The following is a 22,692-nucleotide window of genomic DNA, read 5'->3' on the forward strand; positions in this document are numbered from 1 at the left end:
ATAATTTATATTTAAAGTATTTAATTGATTATTAAAACTAATATAATATAATACATTATATTTAGTCACTATACCACTAGGTGAACATACAACAAGATTAATAAAGTATTGATGTTTCAAATAAGTTCATATATCAAATATTAAAAAAACTATAAACATGACGAAATTTCAAACAAGCAAATGAAAAGACAATAAAAATTTACTTTTCAAAAAATAATGAAGATAAAGAGTTAAATCCGACTAAAGAAAGGTACCAATAAGGTGTAAAAAAAGTTATGTAAAAAATTTTTTATTGTTGTTATAAATATGAACATGATGCGATAAATGAATAAGTTAGGGATTTGAAAAAAAATTCGGTTTTATGACAATTAATTGAAAATTAAAATGATATTTTCATACTTGAGACTAGGGTATCAAAATGATATTATTTTAAATTTTTAAAAATTCAAAAAAGTAAAAAATGGATAAAACAGTTATTTAAAATAAGTTGCATATAAAATAATATTTAATATATTTTGAGTTCAAAATTTGAAATATATTATTTAATACACAAATTGTACGCATTTTATTAACTATAGTGGATAGGCAGATAAGCGAATACTATTTATGAGTTGTTCACATTACACTATTCACAAAAATCGCCCACTCTGCTGCCATATCAACTGTATTTATAAAACATTATCAATAAATAATACATGTCTGCCCGCCTATCTCATGCCTACCCATTTATCTTATGAACAATAACATGTCTGTTCGCCTGCCCCACCCTTACCTGTCTGTTATACCCAAAAAAATCGAACTTTTTGATTACCTAAAAAAATTAAACATTCTTTTGTTCTAATATAAATTTGTTGTAAATAAATCAATTTTAAAACTAAATTAACTATAAAACAACAACAAAAACAACTAACAAATTAGAATTCATCACTACATAAAGAAATCAGAAGATTTCAATTTCAAATCTTCAATCAACATAATAAACAATATGATAAAATACTATTTACTTGAATTAAGATAATTTTGATATAAAATTTCTTTAATTTAAACTAATTTTTAAATGAGAATGTAAATGAAAATAAGTTTGAGAGGTTAAAGCTATTAAAGTTGAGAATGAAGATAAAACAGGTATAAAATTATAGTTTTGATTTTATTCCTATAAATAGAAAAAAAAAAGTGGGTTTAAATTATAGGCATTCTACTTAGATAATAAGATTGTTTATACCATCATAACTTTTTTAAAATTGGTCAATGGCATTTTACTAGCATAGTAATGTGATGTAATAATTTGTCCCACTCCCAACGGCTTTGATTCATTTATTAATTTGACTATGACTTCTACTGGTTGATCTTTATGGCTCAACTAATCTAATACTTCACCCAAAGAAAGAAAAAAAAAAAACCTTACATTAAGAACAAATAAACCACTATAAAAATTTGTGAAATTGTATAATAGTTGATGTGGCTAAGAATAAAAATTATAAGAAACAAGAAATAAAAATCAACCTCTATTTAAGTTGGATGGACCGATCCCGTATCTACCTTTTGCCTAATTAAAAAAAGTCAAAAGATTATTTTTTTGCTCAAGATTAAGTCAAATTTTAAAAGTATATTTATGTACTACAATAGTTGAAAATCTTAAATATTCACTTATATGTTAATTTTTTATATAATTTTTATTAAAGATAAGAAAAAAATTATCATTTTATTATTAAAACTTAAAATTTTAAAAATCTATATTATTTTCCCCTTTGGTTTATAAAACTAATAATTTTTCTTCGTGATTAAATTTTAAAAAGTGACATTTCCTCTTCAAAGTTTCAAATTTCTCTTACAAACGATTGTCACTCTCTCCTTTCCAACAATGGTTCTCCCTCCAACGCCTTCTCTCCATTCAAAATACTTTCCCTCTAACTGACGTCGTTAGATTCTATAAATCTAAACAAAACCCTTGGTATGGATAATGAAGGCGTCATTGTCCAAATGACGATGATTCATCTAAACAACGCATTTGTTGTCCAAATGAAAGGTTTTGTTTGGACTCTTATAATCCAAACGATGTCGGTCAGAGGGAGAAAGCATTGGACAAAGAGAAGGCATCAAAAGGAAAGTCATTGTCGAAAAAGAAAAAGCGGTCATCATTGGTTGGAAAATTGTGAGAGAAATTTGAAATCCTATAAGGGAAATATTACTTTTCAAAACTTAATCATGGAGAAAAATTATTAATTTTTAAATCTTAAAAGGTAATGATATAAAATTTTAAGGTTTAATAGTAAAATATCAATTTTATCTTTACCTCTAATAGAAAATTTCAATAAAAGTTAGCTCATAAATGAGTGTTTAGGTTTTTTAACTATCATAAGTATATTTTTAAAATTAAACTAAAACTTGAGTGAAAAATAGTTCTTTGGCCATTGAAAAATTGTCGTTATAAATTAATCAATATAGTGACAGAACATTAGAACTTTTAGGAAAAATATTTGAGTTCAAACGTCTATCATACTTATAAAATATTAACTTATTTTATATTAGTTGTGAGTTTAATCATTATTTGTCAAATTACTCATCTAATCAATATAAATAGTCTCAATTACCCAAAAAAAAAAAAAAGTGTAATGATTAACTATGCTCATCCAATAAGAAAATACTTATAATGCTTATAATATAAGCATACATAGTTAAAAATTCTAAAACTTAGAAACTTGAACATAACTTTGTTACTTCTAATGCTCGAGCTTCATGATAACTAGTTCGTTGGGCTCATGAGCTTATAGCTTACTTCAAATAAAATATCAATAAGTTATTAATTAGTTTTAAATATTTTATTTATACATTTAAAATTTTGTTTCTTGACTTTAAATTTAACAAAGTGATAAATAATGAGTAATATTATATGCATAACTTTTATGTATAAACAATATCGTGTCACCACATGATTAAATAGATTAAAGTTAAAAATAAAACAATATTCAATCATATTATAACACGTTGTTATTTTTGCATATAATTTTATTGTGTATATATATATAACACATTATTGTAGATAGATATATAGTATTATTGTAAGTTAAATGGTTAAAAGTAATATTTTAAAAATTGAGAGGTTTAAATTAATTTTTTTAGTCAAACTTGAATCATCTATTATTGTCTCGAGTTTAACCTCAAATCGAGAACTTACCAACTTGGTAAAGTTAGACTCAAATTAATATCTTGTCAATTTAATAAGTTTGAACTCGAGTTTGAGTTCTTCCCTAAGATAATTAAATCACACTTGAATCAAATATTATTCAATTTAATTCAATTTAATTACACCCATATTATTGATTGTCTACTAGATGAGTAAGTTTTTTAGGATACTCCCACAAGATTTAGCGTTCGAGTTCTATCATGGGTACCTATATGACCAAATCCAAAAGGCAATTGTTTCCTCCTTCCTTAATGGTTAGGCGGCCATGCAAATTTTGCAAGCCTAGAAGATTTTTGGATTAAAAAAAGCCAACGAAACATTTTGTCATTGTGAAGAGAACCTTGTTAATAAAAGGCCAAACGACTTTTCCCACCCAAGTTATGCTTTTTCTGCAAGTTCCCCCCGCTAAACTTTGAAAAGCTCATTTACCTACCCATAAGCTGTTAAAAAAAAGTCAGATTGACGGATTCAAGAGTAAAATTGTCATTTTACCTGTAATATTAAAAATAAACTTAAATTTAATTTCTTTTTAATCCTCAAACCCTAATAACTAACAATTTTTCTCAATCCAAGTTTTCAAAAATAACATTTCCCCCCCTAGGGTTTCCAAACTTTCGGATTAAATTTTTTGACAAAGACCGACTATCTCTAGACGACATCTCCTCCTCCCTGGCGTCTCCTCTTTCCGACTGTGCGAAGTCTTCCCCTCCTAGGTGTCGTCGTAGACTATGACTAGTAAAATAATATGGCATTTTACTAGCATAGTAATGTGATGTAATAATTTGTCCCACTCCCAAAGGCTTTGATTCATTTATTAATTTGACTATGACTTCTACTGGTTGATCTTTATGGCTCAACTAATCTAATACTTCACCCAAAGAAAGAAAAAAAAACCCTTACATTAAGAACAAATAAACCACTATAAAAATTTGTGAAATTGTATAATAGTTGATGTGACTAAGAATAAAAATTATAAGAAACAAGAAATAAAAATCAACCTCTATTTAAGTTGGATGGACCGGGCCCGTGTCTACCTTTACCTGATTAAAAAAAATCAAAAGATTATTTTTTACTCAATATTAACTCAAATTTTAAGAGTATATTTATGGACTACAGTAGTTAAAAATCTCAAACTTCCACCTATATATTAATTTTGATATTATTTTTTTTATTAAATATAAGAAAAAAATCGTCATTTTACTATTAAAACTCTAAAATTTTAAAAATCTATATTATTTTTCCCTTTAGTTTATAAAACTAGCAATTTTTCTTCATAATTAAGTTTTAAAAAGTGACATTTTTTTTCCTTAAGGTTTTAAATTTCTCTAACAAATGATTGTCACTCTCTCCTTTCTAATAATAGCTCTCCCTCCAACACCTTCTATCCGTTCAAAACAGTTTCCCTCTAATTGACGTCGTTAGATTCTTTAAATCTAAACAAAACCCTTGGTATGGATAATGAAGGTGTCGTTGCACAAATGACAATAATTCATCTAGATGACGTCTTTGTTGTCCAAATGAAAGGTTTTGTTTAGACTCTTATAATCCAATTGATGTCGATCAAAGGAAGAGAGCATTGGACAAAGAGAAGGCATTGAAAAAAGCGTCATCGTCGAAAAAAAGAGAGCGGTCATCATTGATTGGAAAATCGTGAGAGAAATTCGAAACCCTATAGGGGAAATATCACTTTTCAAAACTTAATCATGGAGAAAAATTATTAGTTTTTAAAACCTAAGGGGAAATTATATAAAATTTTAGAGTTTAATGGTAAAATAATAATTTTACCCTTACCTCTAACAAAAAATTTCAATAAAAATTAGCTCATAAGTAGGGGTTTGGGTTTTTTAACTGTCGTAAGTATGCTTTTGAGATTAAACTAAAACTTGGGTGGGAAATAATCCTTTGGCGATTGAAAAATTGTCGTTATAAATTAATTAATGTAGTGATAGAATATTAGAACTTTTAGGAAAAATGTTTAAGTTCAAACATTTGTCATACTTATGAAATATTAACTTATTTGGTATTAGTTGTAGGTTTAATCACTATTTGTCAAATTACTCATCTAGCCAATATAGATAAAGTCTCCATCACCCAAAAGAAAAAAGTAGTGATTACCCATGTTCATCCAATAAGGAAAATACTTATAATGCTTATAATATAAGCATACATAGTTAAAAATTCTAAAACTTAGAAACTTGAACATAACTTTGTTACTTCTAATGCTCGAGCTTCATGATAACTAGTTCGTTGGGCTCATGAGCTTATAGCGTACTTCAAATAAAATATCAATAAGTTATTAATTAGTTTTAAATATTTTATTTATATATTTAAAATTTTGTTTCTTGACTTTAAATTTAACGAAGTGATAAATAATAAGTAATATTATGTACATAACTTTTATGTACAAATAATATCATGTCATTACATGATTAAATAAGTGAAAGTTAAAAATAAAACAATATTCAATCACATTAAAACATGTTGTTATTTGTATATATATATATATATATATATATATATATATATATATATATATATATATAACATGTTATTGTAGATAGATATATAGTATTATTGTAAGTTAAATGGTTAAAAGTAATATTTTAAAAATGGAGAGGTTTAAATTAATTTTTTTAGTCAAACTTGAATCATCTATTATTGTCTCGAGTTTAAACTCAAATCGAGAACTTACCAATTTGATAAAGTTAAACTCAAGTTAATATCTTGTCAACTTAATAAGTTTAAACTTGAGTTTGAGTTCTCCTACGAGATAATTAAACCACACTTGAATAAAATATTATTCAATTTAATTGCACCCCTATTATTGATTGTCTACTAGATGAACAAGTTTTTTAGGATACTCCCACAAGATTTAGCGTTCGAGTTCTATCGTGGGCACCTATATGACCAAATCCAAAAGGCAGTTGTTTCCTCCTCCCTTAATGGTCCACGCAAATTTTGCAAGCCTAGAAGATTTTTGGATTAAAAAAAGCCAATGAAACATTTTATCATTGTGAAGAGAACCTTGTTAATAAAATAACAATAGTGGTTCGGCATGTCAAATCAACGAACTGACTAATTTTAAAAATTTAATTGATTCTTTAAATGGCATATTATTATACAGTTGTTTTTTATTTTATTTTTAATTAAAAATTATATATTTTTATGATAGTATATTATTATAATAATTAATTAAATATTTAAAATTAATTTTATATAATTATACAATAAAATTATATATACAAATAATATACATAGTTTTATGTATAAATAATAATATATTTATTTATTATTTGATATTATTTTATTTGTAATTTAAAATTATTTAATTATATAATAATATATTATTATTTATACATAAAATTATATCAATATCACTCTTTATAATTTATTGTCTTATTTGCATATTCTACACTATTTAATATTATTTCAAATCATTTTTTTATTTATTTACTTTTAATTTATAGATCTGTCGTTGATTATATTTTTTTTTTACTATTTTTATAAGTATTATTCTTTATTTTAGAACCCTTTTACTAATCCTTCCATCATTCCTCAGAAACACGTGCCTTTTCATTTGGACTTAAAAATTGAAATTTTCTATTGTCTAAAAAATTAAATATTCTTTTGTTCTGTTGTAAATTTGTTATAAATAAATTAATTCTAAAACTAAATTAATTATAAAATAATAATAAAATAGGCGGGTTTAAACAATAGGCATTTTACTTTGATTATAAGATTGTTTATACCATCTTAACTTTTTTAAAATTGGTCAATAGCATTATACTAGCATAGTCATGTGATGTGATAATTTGTCCCACTCCCGAAGGATTTGATTCATTTATTAATTTGACTATGACTTCAACCGGTTCACCTTTATGACTCAACCAATCCAATTCTTGACCCAAAGGAAAAAAAAAATTGTGAAATTGTATAATAGTTAATGTGATTAAGAATAAAAATGATAAGAAACAAGAAATATAAATCAACCTTTATTTAAGTTGGAACGACCAAGCCCGCGTCTACCCTTGCCTAATTGAAAAAGGTCAAAGGACAATATCATTTTTTTTCTTAATTTAGGAAACTAATAATTTTTTTCAATATTAAATTTTAAAAAGTGACATTTTCCCCTCTAGGGTTTCAAATTTTTCTAATGAACGATGCCATTCTCTCTCTTCCGACGATGACTCTTCATTCAACGTTTTTTCTCTGTTCAAAATATTCTCTCTATCCAATATCATTCAGATTTTTTAAATCCAGATGAAACTTTTTGTATGGATGATGAAAGCATTGTCATCCAAATGACGTTGATTAATCTGGATGACATCTTCGTTGTTCAAATGAAAGGTTTTGTTTGGATTTTTATAATCCAGACAATGTCAATCAAAGGCAGAGAGCTTTGGCCAGAGAAAAAACGCCGAAGGGAGAGTCATCACCAAAAGGGATAGAGCGATCGTCATTGATCAAAAAATCGTAAGAGAAATTTGAAACTCTAGGGGGGAAATAAAACTTAATCATAGAGAAAATTATTAGTTTTTAAAACTTGGGAAAAATGATATAAAATTTTAGGGTTTTAGAATTTATTGGTAAAATAATAATTTTACTCATCTCTAACAGAAAATTTTAATATAAGTTAGTTTATAGGTGAGTGTTTAAGTTTTTCAATTATCGTAGGTATGCTTTTGAAATTAGGTTAAAACTTGAAAAAAGGGGGGGGGGGGGGGTGAGGAATAGTCCTTTGGCATTGAAAAATTGTCATTATAAATTAATCAATATGGTGATAGAACATTAAAACTTTTAGGGAAAATGTTTGAGTTCAAACATTTGTAATACTTATAAAATATTGACTTATTTGATGCTTAGTTGTAAGTTTGATCACTATCTTTGAAATTTCCAATCTAACCAATACAAATAGAGTCCCAATCACCCAAAAAAAAAAAAAGTGATTGACTTTGCTCATTCAAAAAAGAAAATACTTTTAGGGAAAATGTTTGAGTTCAAACATTTGTAATACTTATAAAATATTGACTTATTTGATGCTTAGTTATAAGTTTGATCACTATCTTTGAAATTTCCAATCTAACCAATACAAATAGAGTCTCAATCACCCAAAAAAAAAAAGTGATTGACTTTGCTCATTCAAAAAAGAAAATACTTATTATGCTTATGATATAAGCATACACAGAAAAAAATTCTAAAACTTAAAACCCTGAACATAACTTTGTTACTTCTAATGCTTGAGTTAGTTGGGCTCATGAACTTATAACTTATTTCGAATAAAATATCAATAAGTTCTTAATTAGTTTTAAATATTTTATTTATACCTTTAAAATTTTGTTTATTGACTTTAAATTTAACAAAATGATAAATAATAAGTAGTATTATATGCACAACTTTTATGCATAAAATAATATTCAATCACGTTATAACAAATTATTATTTATACACATAGTTTTATCATAATAAAGTAAAACATCAATTTTGTACTATTATCTTGTTTGATCAGACGCTTGCTTTTCCCGCATGCGTATTCTCCTTTTATTATTTAGACCATTATATAGTTAAAGGGCCAATCTGGTATCACCGCGTGTCAAACTATGTCAAGCGAGAGGCAATAAAAAATATATATAACACGTTATTGTAGATAGATATGTAGTATTATCGTGAGTTAAATATTTAAAAATAATATTTTAAAAATTGAGAGGTTTAAATATATTTTTTTAAGTTAAGCTCAAGTCATCTATTCTTGTCTCGAATTTAAACTCAAATTGAAGACTTACTTGAACTCAAGTTAATATGTTGCCACTTTAATAAGTTTGAACGCAAGTTTAAGCTATCCCCAAGATAATTAAACAAAACTTGAATAAAATAATATCCAATTCTTCTCAATTTAACTGCATCCCTATTATTGATTCTCTACTAGATGATCAAGTCTTTTAGGTTGCTCCCACAAGATTTCGGGTTCGAGTTCTACCATGGGTACCTATATGACCAAATCCAAGAGGCAATCGTGTCTTCTTTCCTCAATGGTTAGGCGGCCATGCAAATTTTGCAAGCCTAGAAGATTTTTGGATTAAAAAAAGTCAATGAAACATTTTGTCCTTGTGAAGAGAAACTTGTTATTAAAATAATAATAATGGTTGGGCGTGTGAAAACAACAAACCGTCTAATTTAAAATATTTAATTAGATTTTACATAATTTTATAATAAAAATTATGCATATAAATAATATGTGTGATTTTATATACAAACGATAACATATTTTTATTTGATTGGATATTATTTTATCTCAAATTTAAAATTATCAATTATATAATAATATATTATTATTTATATACAAAGTTATGTTCATAATACTATTCATAATTTATTGTCTTATATTATTTCAAGTCATGATTTATTTATTTATTTTTAATTTTTAGATCTGTCCTTGATAAGGTTTTCAAATTTTTTTTAACCATTTCTAAAAGTATTATTTCTTATTTTAAAACCCTTTTACCAATCCTTCCATCATTCCTTAGAAACACTTACCTTTACATTTGGACTTAATAAAAAAACCAACAACTACAATAACAATAACAAAAAATGTGATGTTATATGTTCAACCATATGCATGTGGATTAAAAGAATTTCACTACATATATATTGTTATCCATCAACACCAAGATCAAATTCACATTCAAAAAAATAGGTTCATGTTTTCTAGAGAATATATATATATAATGAAATTTCTTATACAGTGAAAACTTTTGATAATTCATGATTTTGTATCCAGCAATTAGTAATTTTTAATACTTAACAGGATATCTCGATAATTTAGAAGTTTTTCTAATTAAAAAAACATAATTAACAAATGAGATTAAGAAAAAAGTTAATTATTTTTGCCTTCACTAGCCCAAACACCCCGCCCAATAACAAAAGCCCACCAAGCCCATAGTTTGTAGTCCCATCCATCAACGCCCGTTCCCGCCTCTTCTTCTTAGTTTTTCCGAAAGCAAGGTTACGTGCAAAGATAGCCCATAAGTGGATTTTTATATAATTTAGACATTTAACAAGTTTATTTTTAATTCTTTAATTTTAAATTATAGGATAATTTTAAAAAATAAAATAATAATTTCATTTCCTAACATTATTTTTTTATACAGAGTTTTATTTTAGATGAAAAAGTGTTATTAATTTATAGTGAAAAAATATTTTAAGATCAAATCATGAGTGGGAAAATGTAATTAATTAGGTTTGCCATGAATCCCATATGGGAGGTTTAAGGTTATAACACCTATCTAACCAAAAATTGCCAAAAAAGATTTTTTGTGATCTACCTTTAAACATCGTCTTGAAAAAATTTGAATCATTTAGTAAAAACAATAAACACTTTACGATTAAAAGTAATCATATATCTAAAAATAGTGTTATATCTTAAAGTCATGAAAAAATAAATAAATCCTTACAAAAATATGAAGTGAAAATATAACCGTATAAAGTTCTTAGTCAAATCTAGATGGGAGAAATTTAGATGAAGCATTTGGGTTATATTGCATGAAATATTCAATCTTTAGCAATCTCTTTTTAAACTTTATAATGTGCCTTTTAGAATGTGATTTTTCTTATCTTTGTCATGAAGTTCAATTTGAAGTAGGGATGTGCGTAATTCGGTTTAAACTATAAAACTATAAACTGTTCAAAAATTACGGTTTAGTTTGATTTGAGATATGAAATTTGGAAAAATAGTTTGCAATCTAGGTTATGGTTTCTAAACCAAACCAAATCATAAATTGTATTTTTTAAAAATATATATAGTCCAAATGATTTCCTATCCCAGGTTTGATGAAATGACTAAATTCTATAATTTAAGTTTTAAAAAAAATCATTTTCTCACCCATGTGTTAAATTTATTAAAAAAATTTCGTTGAATTTTGTATAAAATTATTGAAAAGACAAACAAAACTCTCAAGGTAGAAAAAAAAACTTTGTCTCCAAAATTTTATTAAATAATATTTTGTATCCTTAATTTTTATTAGTTTTAATTAAAAATTAAAGATATTGCAAGTATAGATTGTGATGTAAGTGTGTATAATTGAATGTTTGGAGATGAACTATAATTTTTGAACATTTTTGGGGTGTTACTGATTTTTTCAAGTAATTTTTAGAAATTCGAAAAATGTTTGAAGGTGTTTTTAAAATTTTTTTTAAATTTTAATATGCTCCTCAATAGTTTAAAAATATCAATTACACCCCCAAAGAACTAACATAATGTAACAAATTAACCACTTTTTTTATATTTATTTTATTATTTTTTTACATGTATTATATATAAATTTTACATTTATTTTATATGTTTGTTTCATGTTCTAAACAATTATAATTCAATTTTATTTATTAAGTAGAAAATATTTAGAAGTGAATAAATTTTAATGGGTTTAAACCATAATTCAAACTATATTTTTTCAATTTAGTTTAATTTAAAACTTAAAATAGATTAGTTTGATTGATAAATTTTTCAAATTATTCTTCTTAGTATGATTTGAAAAAGTTCTTAATTTGTGTTAAATCAACTGTTCATACCTCTAATTTGAAGTTCTTCCATCTTCCTCCTTGTTGAGCACTTAATGAACATTGAGTCATTAGTTATCGATTTGGTCACAATAAGCCATTTGGAGTGATATAATTGAACCAAGTTTTACTAAATCATTCAGCAATTTGGGCTGAGTGACATGTGTCTCTTTTTATTTCACTGTTCAATTATCTTATACATCTTCGGTTACCTTTTGTTCTCAAATTGTTTGCTTTACGAACTAGGGACTTCTGGCATTGGCCAAGGCATGTTTTTGTGATGGGTGAAGTTGAATTCCTATTTTACTACACAAAACAACACCTGACAGTTTGGCCAATGAAAAAAATTTGTATACTAGCCACATTTGAGTAGTGATGGACTTAAAAATAAAATTAAAGAGGTCAAAATTGAATAAAATTAAAATATAAAAGAGTTAATAAAGGTATAATAAAACTTAAAAAAAGATTAAATAAAATTTTAAGAGTTAAATTTGAAAAAATTTTAGATTCAGAAAATTTTAAGAGATCTATTTAAAATTTTTTCTAAGTCAAAGGGGTCTTGACCTTTGTTAGATTCACTTCTACGTGTGAGTTGTCTTTTTATGGACTCAAAATTGTATGTATATATTTTTATTGATTTTAATTAGGCCAAAAGACTTATTCTCACCTATGGTTTAGTGTATTCATAATTTTAACTCTCAAAGTTTCAAAAACTTAAATATTCACCCATAAGCTTTTAAAGTTAATTGATTATTTAGGAGTAGAATCATTATATAATCAGTAATATTAAAAAGTATAAAAATTTATATAATTTCTTCTCTTGATTTGGAATACTAACAATTTTTCCTAGAATTAAATTTTGAAAAGTTGTATTTCCCCATTGAGGCTTCAATTTTCTGGCAAAACATCTCCCTCTCCAGCAACCAACACCCTCTCTCTCCTCTCTTCTAAACTAGTCTTCGTACGAGAAAAAAGTTTTTGTTGTCTTTATTCAGACGAATAAACGAAGTCAATTTTTTGTCTTTGTCAATTCGTATGAAGGAATCATATCGAGAGAGAGCGGCTTTCAAGTTGTTGGAGAGCAAGGGACATCTTTGAGAGGAATAGAGAGCATTGGAGAAGCCAATCATTCATCGTCAAATTGTCTTTGAAAAATTGAAAACCTAAGAGAGAATATAACTTTTTAAAGTTTAACTATACAGAAAAATTATTAACTTTTAGAGTTTATGAAAGAGAAAATAAGATAAAGTTTAATTTTTTTTAATATTACTGATTAAATAATAATTTTTTTCTTTAAAATTAATAATTTTTATTAACTTTATCAATTATGGGATAATATTTAAATTTTTAAAATTTTACGAATGAGAATTTAAGAATAATCTAAACCTCGGAATAAGTCTTTCGGCCTTTTAATTACTTCTTGGGTTTGTAGTGAAGACAATTATTATTATTATTATTTTTTCAGTTCAGTTTTTGCATGTTTTAATTAAGATTGCTTTGTCTTTTTTTTTTTCCCCCAAATACCATCTTGGGCTTACAGTGAACACAATTAATCTAATACTTAAATATCTAGTTAATTGTAAAATCAAACATCCGACACCAATTTCTACACACACCTAATATGCACAAAATAATCAAAAACTAATCAGTAATATCAACAATTCCAAAAATCGGACGAAGAAATTAAAATCAACTAAACAATTTAATTATAAATCAAACCCAAAAAATTAAAAAAAAAACTGAAATTCAATAAAAGAATTGAGAAATTAAAAACTAAAGAGCAGTTGTACTAGATTTTACTTGTGAAATAGGATTGAATTGAAGAAAATCTGTGATCAGACTTGTGTTATCTGCAATTGTATATGCGAAGAATACATGATCATTTATTGAAGAACAAATAATATTCGAGAGCTATAAGACTTTGAGAAGGGAGAATAGAAAAGATTTTACCTATTCAATATGGTTGGTTTATAAATTTTAAACTTTTACGAGAATTGAATTTTATTTATTTGTAGTTAATTTAAAACTTTTATATTTTCTTTCATATTTATGCTGGTGTAGCATATAATTCAAACCAAACATTGAGCCTGCAAATTAGAGCCTGGTTGATAATGACCATTTACATGCATGGAAATAGAAAGAAAGAATAAACCTGACCAAAAAACTACCAAATAAAAATCCTCTAAAATAAGGGAAAAGTTCTTTGAAGCGTACAAATTTAAGTTCTGTTTCAACACATGCCGGAATTTCTTAGATTTCAATATGTTTATCTAATTACTATATTAATCTCATGTTCTCTTAATTTGTTAACTTCATATATAATCCTTTCTTGCTGGGTCATAATGTGTATGAATGCCATAATCCAGTTGCTCAAATAGTGATGGATTCTATTCAAATTGAGTTTATGGGATTAATGGAAATGGCCAACTTCTTAAGTACTTCCGGGAAGCAGAAGTTGTATGTTAATACTCCTGCTGATATCTTTCTGAGATTGCCTGCAAAATCACTTATGCCTTTTCGATGTGTTGCTAACAAGCATGAATAGGCTTGTAATAAAGAGCCTTCAGTGATGATGTCTTTAATAAAGGAACTGCATTCACTTACGTAAAGTTTTTGGATAATGTAGAAAAGAAAGAGCCTGAGACCGCCTCTTGTTTTCTAAGTGGCGGTTGAGGAGACTTGTGGCCATGAATTCGTGCCGACAGTGTCAAATGCATATGGGGACGTTCATTGAATGCCTTATAAAAAGGGGAAACGTATACAACAACAGATAAGAGTAACAACTTTCGAGTTCAAAAAGGATGATTTCAGGTTAACTCAACCAAATTTGAGGACTTGATTATATTTTCTCATGAAAAGTTTTCATTGAACAAAGTGAGCGTATTCTTGGCTATTGTAAATATTATTATCTAGTGCAGCGATGGAGATATGGTTGCTGAAAGAATATGATACAAGAGAGTACTGGAATCAGAGCAATTAAACACACAGGTATTTGGGGCCATGCGGGTAATTTTCTTATACTCATGATGATGCCCGTTAGGTTAATGAATGGTGCCCTCAGGAAAATGATTCTGATGAGTATGAGAGTGAGAAGCAAAAGCAAAGTTATAATTTTCTTTCTCTGAAAAACCTTGAAAACTCATTGCTCAGATGATTGATAGTTGAATGACAAAAATCCCTTCGGGTTCTATATACAAAATACTCTGTAAACAAATCAAACTTCTAGACTAAATTTTTTTTTCTCTACCCTCACGCTCAGACCCACTTCTACAACTGAAATTAACATTGACATGAACAAATTGAAAAAGGAAAAATAGGCAAGAAAACCAGCAAAACAAGTTCTTCTTCCTAATACAATAGAGCAACTCACCGCAAGATACATAGCGCATGAAGAAAGGATGGTACCTCCATCTCAATGTTTGTAACATGTCTAGATTCCCGTATTTATGTTTCATCATCCACAAGCTGCACATTGTATCCATTCTTTATGTCTGTACCAAATCAAGGGTCCAATAAAATGTTTAGGCGTCCACCAAACAAACATTTGCACATACTACAACATCCACGGGATAAAAAGTTGAGAGTAGTAAACATCAAGCTGAAGAAAAGAATACAGAAGGTTATGAAGACCAAAATATAGATGATGAACATGAACTGGAATAACACAAGGGCAAAAAGACTGCTAAAAAACAGGTTGCCATACTACATAGAATAGCATCAATTCAAATGTTACTCTTTGGTTTCACAGATTTAATACTTTTTTTTTCCTTCGAGCACTCATATGACAGTGGAAGATTTTGAATCCAGCCAAGACGTATGATGTTATGCATATTGGATATGTAAAACTGAACTCTAAGTTCATGGTTAAAGAAATTTCTTACATTATTTAGCTCTAAAGATATTATTATTTGTAGTTCAAAATAAAAACTAAGCATAGCAATTATTGATAGTTACTTTTAGCTGATCAAACAAATCTGCCTAAATCTTATATGAGTATACTTGTGTAAAGAAAGGACTAGTATTAAAGTGGTAGCAGGGGTTGTGTATGACTCTACAAATATACCGATTTCTTCTTTTTATTTCGCAGGAGCTAAAGCACTAAAATTTTCACAGAGCATTGAGACATCGAGTTATACCTTTTATCGGTGACTTATCATATTTATCTTTCCTATCATCCTCATTCTTCCATTTGCTATCACTGTCTTCATCACCCAGTTCATCTCTGCCATCATTTTCCATATCACTTTCACTTGCCGTCTCCCACTCAGAACCATCACTTTCTTGGCCATAGATGTCCCCGGCATCACCGTTACAATGGACACCCCCATGTTTGATAGCTGCCTCTCTAAATAGCCAAGCTGCACGCATCTGCTTTTTGACTAATCTCTCGGCATAGTCAGGGACTTTATTTTGCCTCAGAGAAAGATCAGGGTCATTTGATTGAGAGCACTCATTGATGAACAGAATGGCATCTAGCAAGCTCTCTTTAGCTAAGCCAAGCATATCATAAGCCTGAGCTCTTCTCCAAAGGCTTTTGGCATGACGGTTAAGTGGGTTGTGAAGACAAAGTGCACGTGTAGCATCACTTATTGCAGCCAATGGTTGTTGCAACAGAAGATGACACTGAGCTCGATTACTGTACAAAACAACTCTCTCCTTTTTGAATCTCACAGGGCATAAGGCCAAAGCTTCTGAGTATTTTGATGCAGCTCCGGATATATTTCCTGATGAGAATAGGGAATTTCCTTCAAGCTTTACTACTAGTGCAGCTGCCTGTTTGATATGAAGATCCTCTTTTGGCATATTCTTTTCCCACTTTAATCTGTGTCTGGAGCTTAATAGTTCTTCAATCTCTTCTTTAGTGTGGTTACCTATGGGGTTACGTCCTGTCCCTTGTGATTGGATACATTCCTGAAGAACATTTACAATAGAATCTCCAAGCTTTTTGTGATCACCCAGAGTTGCTATCTCCGCAAGATCTACAAGTGTAGCTACTGCCTTGTCAATCACCTATATTGACAGATCAAGAAGTAGCAAGTGGAAATAGCACAGTTAATATTCTAAAACCCAAAACAAATCATGAGTGACAAGTAGCAACCACAAAGTAAAATGAAATTTACTGAAATATATTTAGACATATTTGCATACATTTCTTTGCACCTAACTTGGTCATTTTAACTGGATGATGCACCTAATTTGAAGATGACTTATTCTACGTATTAAATTAAACAAACCTAAAAGCAAGCAAGATTACAGCACATTAAGTAGTTAACAGATGCTTTCTTGTTGAAGACAAATGTTCATTGGCATTCATAGCAGAAGTGCTATCACCAAACTAATAAACATAGAGATCAGATTAAAGCTTTACTCAGAAACTCGTGAATATCTTAATAATATTGGTAATTGTGGCAGTGTATGGTAGGATCCTTGATGACACAGCAATTGAATCATGTCCATTGAGAACAGAGGATGTAAGTCCAGCTTTATATCTTTCCACAACTTCAATTAGTAGTGGACACAGTAAAAGGGATACGAGTGCAACATTGGAGTTAAACAAACTAGTTTATCAGAAAAATACCTTATGACATGTACTTGGATCTTGTAGCAACCAGAGGAGGCAGACAATTGCCATGTACTGCCAATCATCTGACGATCGAGCAATATTGCACAATGCTTCAATGAGGCCAGGACAGCTAGCAATAGATTCCCTACCAAGCTTATGGTGACAAATTGTTCTCAACAAACCAATGCCAGCTGGTGAGTTTTCGTTAACAAGTCCTCCCCACATGCCTGGTAGTTTAGTCAGGAATTCAGGTTTGCAGATTGCAGGAAGAAATTCAGGCTTGAAAGCAAAACAATTAATAAGCTGAAGGGACCAGCACTGCAACTGACTGGACCACTCCTCTGCCTTCCTGGACTCCATTTCAACACCACCCATGCCACGAGTAAGCAAATCACAGTGATAACTCAGTCTTCTATCAACATACTGGTAAAAATGAGAGTAAACTATCTCAAGTGAACTCACTGCTAGTTGAATGGCAAGCTCAAGGATTTCACCTTGACTTGCTAAAGCAGGAAAAGTACTTGGATAGGTTGCCAAGTGCCCTAAAGCTCGCACTGCCACTCTCTGCTCAACCCAAGTCAACCTCCCTCTCAAAAGCTCAATTAAAGGAGCAATTACCCCAGCATGAACAGCACGTTCTGCAAATTCTTCCATGTTCATAGTATAGGATCCAATAATGTGTGCTGCATAATAAGGAATGTATATATTTTGGTCATGAGAAAGCCAGCGACGGTTCTTCAAACCCTTCCATATTAGAGAAGACATGCATTCAAATATCCCTAACTCTATGAATTCAGGATCATTCGGATGTGCCATAGCAGTGTTCCAAAGGCCACTAATAGGTAAAACCTGTCCATCATCATCCTGTGAGGGTAGTTCTCTGAAGAATTTTAATATACTTGCTCTGCGCTTACTTGGATTTCCTTCCTTCATAACACAAAAAAAGCATCCTGGGTATGGACAATCGGGAGATACTTTAACCATTTTTAGATGGCTAACTGCTCAAAGTTCATGGAGTGTCAACGGTAATTTTTCATTGATCAACTAGAGTATGTTAAGGACTTCAACACTGCATAATAATGACACGTTGTGTTAAATCCATCAGAATATCATAAAACAAACAATAAGGAGGATACTAATAACAGCAATTTTAACGTTTTCATAAATAAACGTCTTCTTGTCATAACCATCAAAATAAAGACTATGAATCCAACTTCAAATGTCACTAATTTAATAAGCATAATTCCTGCATATTCAATGATCAAATTTTGATCTATTTGCACACGTTGCAATTCTTTTAAATTAAAACAAAAGCCCCTTGTTTTCTAGTATGCTCTTTTTCAACCCATATTTATTTATAGTCAATCCTCATATCACCCAAAACATGTCCATTTCATATATATCCCAACTTAAATAACTCAAAAAATTGTCCTCTCACCCAAATGACTTAAATTTTCACAAATTCTTTATCATAAGAATTGACAAACTTCAATATTGAAATTCAAGCCCCACTTTCTTTCTGTAAGAAAATCCCACTTAAAAGTTTCAATTCCAATCATTTAAATAACTTTAAAATATCCCATAGTTTTGACAAATTAGCATAAAAGTTCAGTACAATTTTTATAAATCTAAAGCCGATTGCACTAATCTGAACATAAACAAGAACCACAGATGATCTTTGTTCATAAAGCTTCCACATTTCAGCTTAATCAGATCTAAAGAACCAAACTTTAGCAAATAAACCACCACCGACCCACGTTCTCAACTAGATCCGAATTCTAAAAATAAAAAAAATAATAATCATACAAAATAAAAACATATCCACTAAAGATGAAAACAAACAGAATAAAACCCAGAATTTTGTTTTCCAGAAAGAGACAAACCGAAGTTGCAAGACTTGTTTTTGAAAGCAAAACAAAGAACAAAAGAAACGAAAACGAGATACCTGGAGGAACCCCAGTTGAGCAGAGGGAGACGTAGCAATCCTTGACCAGAACGAAAAGAGAGAGAAACAGCTCTGTTGTTGTGGTGAAAAATAATAGTGGACTGCTGCTGCTATTGTTTTCACTGTTTCAGCTTCGATCGCTGCCCAAAAAAAATGAAAAAAAGAATGAAAGGTCAAGTGGAATTGTTTTTGCTCTGTGTTTTTTGGGTTTGTGGTTATGTTTATTCTGACACGACAGGATAGCCAAGTGAAATATCTTGTAATGAGAGGTGCTCTCTCACTAACTGTTTTAATGTTTTCAAAATCAAATATTGTTCCGCACGCGCACTTGCATCCACGCGAGAATATCTTTTAGTTGATTTTATTAATTATTTGTAAGGGTTTTCTTTCCATATTAATTCAATAATAAATAAATATTTAATATTTACTAAATATAACAATTGTGATAATAAGTTAATTGGTATTCGATACATAGTTGAATTAAGGCTATTAGTTAAAAAAGGGTACTTGTGTGTGAGAGACGATAAAGATCTTAACCGAAACAAATTCAAATCAAATTTTAAAAAATTTAACAATATTCATTAATTGTGTATAGTGTATAATATAATAAAGATATTCAATAATCAATTTGTGATTTTGCTCCAATTTAAAATTATTGTTATGTAATTTTTGATTCATAAACTCATATAAAAACATTTTAAATTGTAATTAGATACTTATAAAATATTCTATTCACTTAACATCGATGTGTCTAATTGTTTTTTTAATTTAGGGGTGTAAAAAGAAAAAAATGTTTGAAGGAAAAAATGATAAATAATATTATTTTTTTAATATTTATGAGATTTGATGACAACAATTTATTTTGTAAACAACAAAAATGAGTGAAAGGAAATATGTTATCTTACTTTTGTTTAAAAAAGAAAAGAGAAAGTTTCACGAAAGTTCTATGATTTCATATTCAAGTTCAAAAAGTTCACGGACAACGGAGAGTGAAGAGAGGTGAAAGAGAGCGCGTGAGATGAGAGAGGACAATTTAATGGGAGCCACCAAATTGGAGGATTGTTATTGGCTATGTGCTTTAATTTCGTGGGCTTGGGCCCATTTTCTTCCACGCCTGCCTTTCCCTCCCCTTATTCTTCTTACCCTTTTGAAAATTGAAACATGAAATTACAGAAAACTCCTCTTTGGTAATTTACATATTTTAAACAAGAATGGAAAATTAAATGTTATATAAAGAAAATACAATTATTCTACCATGATTGATGAAAATAATTTTTAATTTTGGAATAAAATATGTTTTCTTATTTAAAAATGAAATAAGGATGAGTGATGGGTTTTCATCTTATAAATAACATGGCAAAATCTCATTTATAAGAAGATTTTTTTTGAAAACGAAGAATTTTATCTGAGTTAAATCTCTATTGTTAAAATTGAATCAACTATATTAAATAAAACAAATCTCAAGTTTAGTAATCGATCTCATAATTATTAAATCATATTAATCAAGAATTTGATATAAATATATCGTCAAAATAGACTTGAACCTATGTTATCTTATATATAGAACATTCTCTTTTATCACTCAAACTACTTTTTAAGTGATTCTTACAATATATTAAATATTAAAAGAAAATACTTAATTATGATTAAGTATAGGTGTAATTATATTGCTAAAGATTGATTTTATTTTATTTCCTAACAAAGAATAAATTTAAGTTATATTATATATATTTTCATGGTCAAAAAGAATACCCTCTTTCACACACAAATTTTAATATAATTTGTGGGGCTGAAAGCTTCTTTAAATTGCTTTTGTCAATTCAAAATTTTGGATTAAGACGTTACCTTATTTATTTTTGCCTTTATTGCTTCTTATTATTTACTTTAAATAACAAAAGAGTATTTGAGACAACTATATCAAAGCAACATAAATGCTAGATTATTTCATTAGTTTTTAACTTTACATTATGAGGAACTAATTTTCATATATTTTATATTTATTTTGGGGGAATTAGACACTTGCCCATGAGGAATAATTAATCCTTTTCCTTATATATTATTATGGCTAAGAATACCTTAAAAAAATAAAAAGATAAACAAGAGCCAAAAGGAGGCTCCTTTGAAGCAAACAATAATATAAACATTAAAAAAGTATATATTATAAAAATTAATTAACTAAATATAATATTAATAATATATAGTTGAATTGTAATATATATATATATATATATATATATATATATATATATTTATATATTTATGTGTGTGTAGTGTGAATAGAGAATTAAATCTCAAGCTTCCATGCAAATAGTTTGTGTGCATGCACTTGAAATAATTAGGAATTTCACTTATTTTAAACTTCGATGCTTATCTTCATCTTTGATGATATTATTGAATAATTTTGATTTGATAATATTATTTAATAAGTAATAATAAATGGTTATGAATGATTATATATGTATACTTGTTTAATTATATTTTATTTTCTTACCTTAGAATGCAAAAATAATGACTCCAAAAGGAGAAAAATTATTAGCATTAATGCATAAAATCAAAAATAAAAAATGTGCATGGACCTCTTTGATGGGTAAAAAGGGAAAGAAAAGAAAAAATCATAGATGAAGTGATAAACATGCTTATAATATGATGATTATGTTTCCATGCTTTCGGTAAATTGTAGAGAAAAGTAGGGTTTAGAGATATAAAGATTGTTGTGACAAATCTAATCAACTATGATTTTTACTAGATATATGCATGTAAAAGGTATTGGGTTTTACCCTAAAGGGTTGTTTGCTCTCTAGACAATAAAGATTATCTTAGTAATTTATCTTTTATTACTTATATTACTTAATTTGATTTGTCAGTAATTATGGTGTGACATCTATATAGATGCTAATTTCATTATTATTTTCACCTTAAGTATTAAAATATTACTAAAATAATTTTGATTTTATTATAATTATATTTTTACTTATTTTTTTGGATAAAAATAATCTTATTTCAATTAATATAACAAGTAATATAAAAAACATTTTAGAATAATTATACCTAAGAACATTTAAGTAAAATAATTTATTAGTATTATTTTATTATTTATAACCAAACACAATAATTATTTTTATCTATCAAATTTTATAAAAAATAATAATCATTTGTACCCAGTAATCTTCTAAATAATCTATCTTTAGTAATTTATCTTTTATTACTTATATTACCTTATTTGATTTGTTAGTAATGATGATGTGACAACAATATAGATGCTAATTTCATTATCATCTTCACCTTAAGTATTAAAATATTACTAAAATAATTTTAATTTTATTATAATTATATTTTTACTTATTTTTTTGGATGAAAATAATCTTATTTTAATTAATATAACAAATAATATAAAAAATATTTTAGAATAATTATACCTAAGAACATTTAAGTAAAATAATTTATTAGTAT

At 27.9% G+C, this 22,692-nt stretch overlaps 1 protein-coding gene across 2 annotated transcripts; it reads right to left on the reverse strand.

Moving 5' to 3' along the window:
* Positions 1 to 14,845: 14,845 nt before the first annotated feature.
* Positions 14,846 to 19,478, reverse strand: LOC123223583. Of its 2 annotated transcripts, none has more exons than XM_044646814.1 (4): positions 19,243 to 19,478; positions 17,313 to 18,366; positions 15,871 to 16,744; positions 14,846 to 15,225 (listed from the first exon to the last, which is right to left on the reverse strand). In XM_044646814.1, the coding sequence occupies exons 2-4, from the start codon at positions 18,279 to 18,281 to the stop codon at positions 15,179 to 15,181; spliced, it is 1,890 nt and encodes a 629-aa protein (XP_044502749.1). In that variant the 5' UTR covers positions 18,282 to 18,366; positions 19,243 to 19,478; the 3' UTR covers positions 14,846 to 15,178. The 2 variants fall into 2 exon arrangements, with proteins under 2 accessions (XP_044502749.1, XP_044502756.1); XM_044646821.1 differs by having other exon boundaries at positions 14,846 to 15,332; positions 19,243 to 19,477.
* Positions 19,479 to 22,692: the final 3,214 nt, after the last annotated feature.

Source organism: Mangifera indica, chromosome 1 (assembly GCF_011075055.1).
Source record: "Mangifera indica cultivar Alphonso chromosome 1, CATAS_Mindica_2.1, whole genome shotgun sequence".
Classification (NCBI taxonomy): Eukaryota; Viridiplantae; Streptophyta; class Magnoliopsida; order Sapindales; family Anacardiaceae; genus Mangifera; species Mangifera indica.

Coding starts and splice junctions, on each gene's coding strand:
- LOC123223583 (XM_044646814.1), bottom strand. CDS start 18,281: ATGGTTAAAGTATCTCCCGATTGTCCATACCCAGGATGCTTTTTTTGT. Junction 16,745..17,312: donor ATCCAAGTACATGTCATAAG/GTATTTTTCTGA, acceptor CTGTCAATATAG/GTGATTGACAAGGCAGTAGC. Junction 15,226..15,870: donor TGATAAGTCACCGATAAAAG/GTATAACTCGAT, acceptor GATTTGGTACAG/ACATAAAGAATGGATACAAT.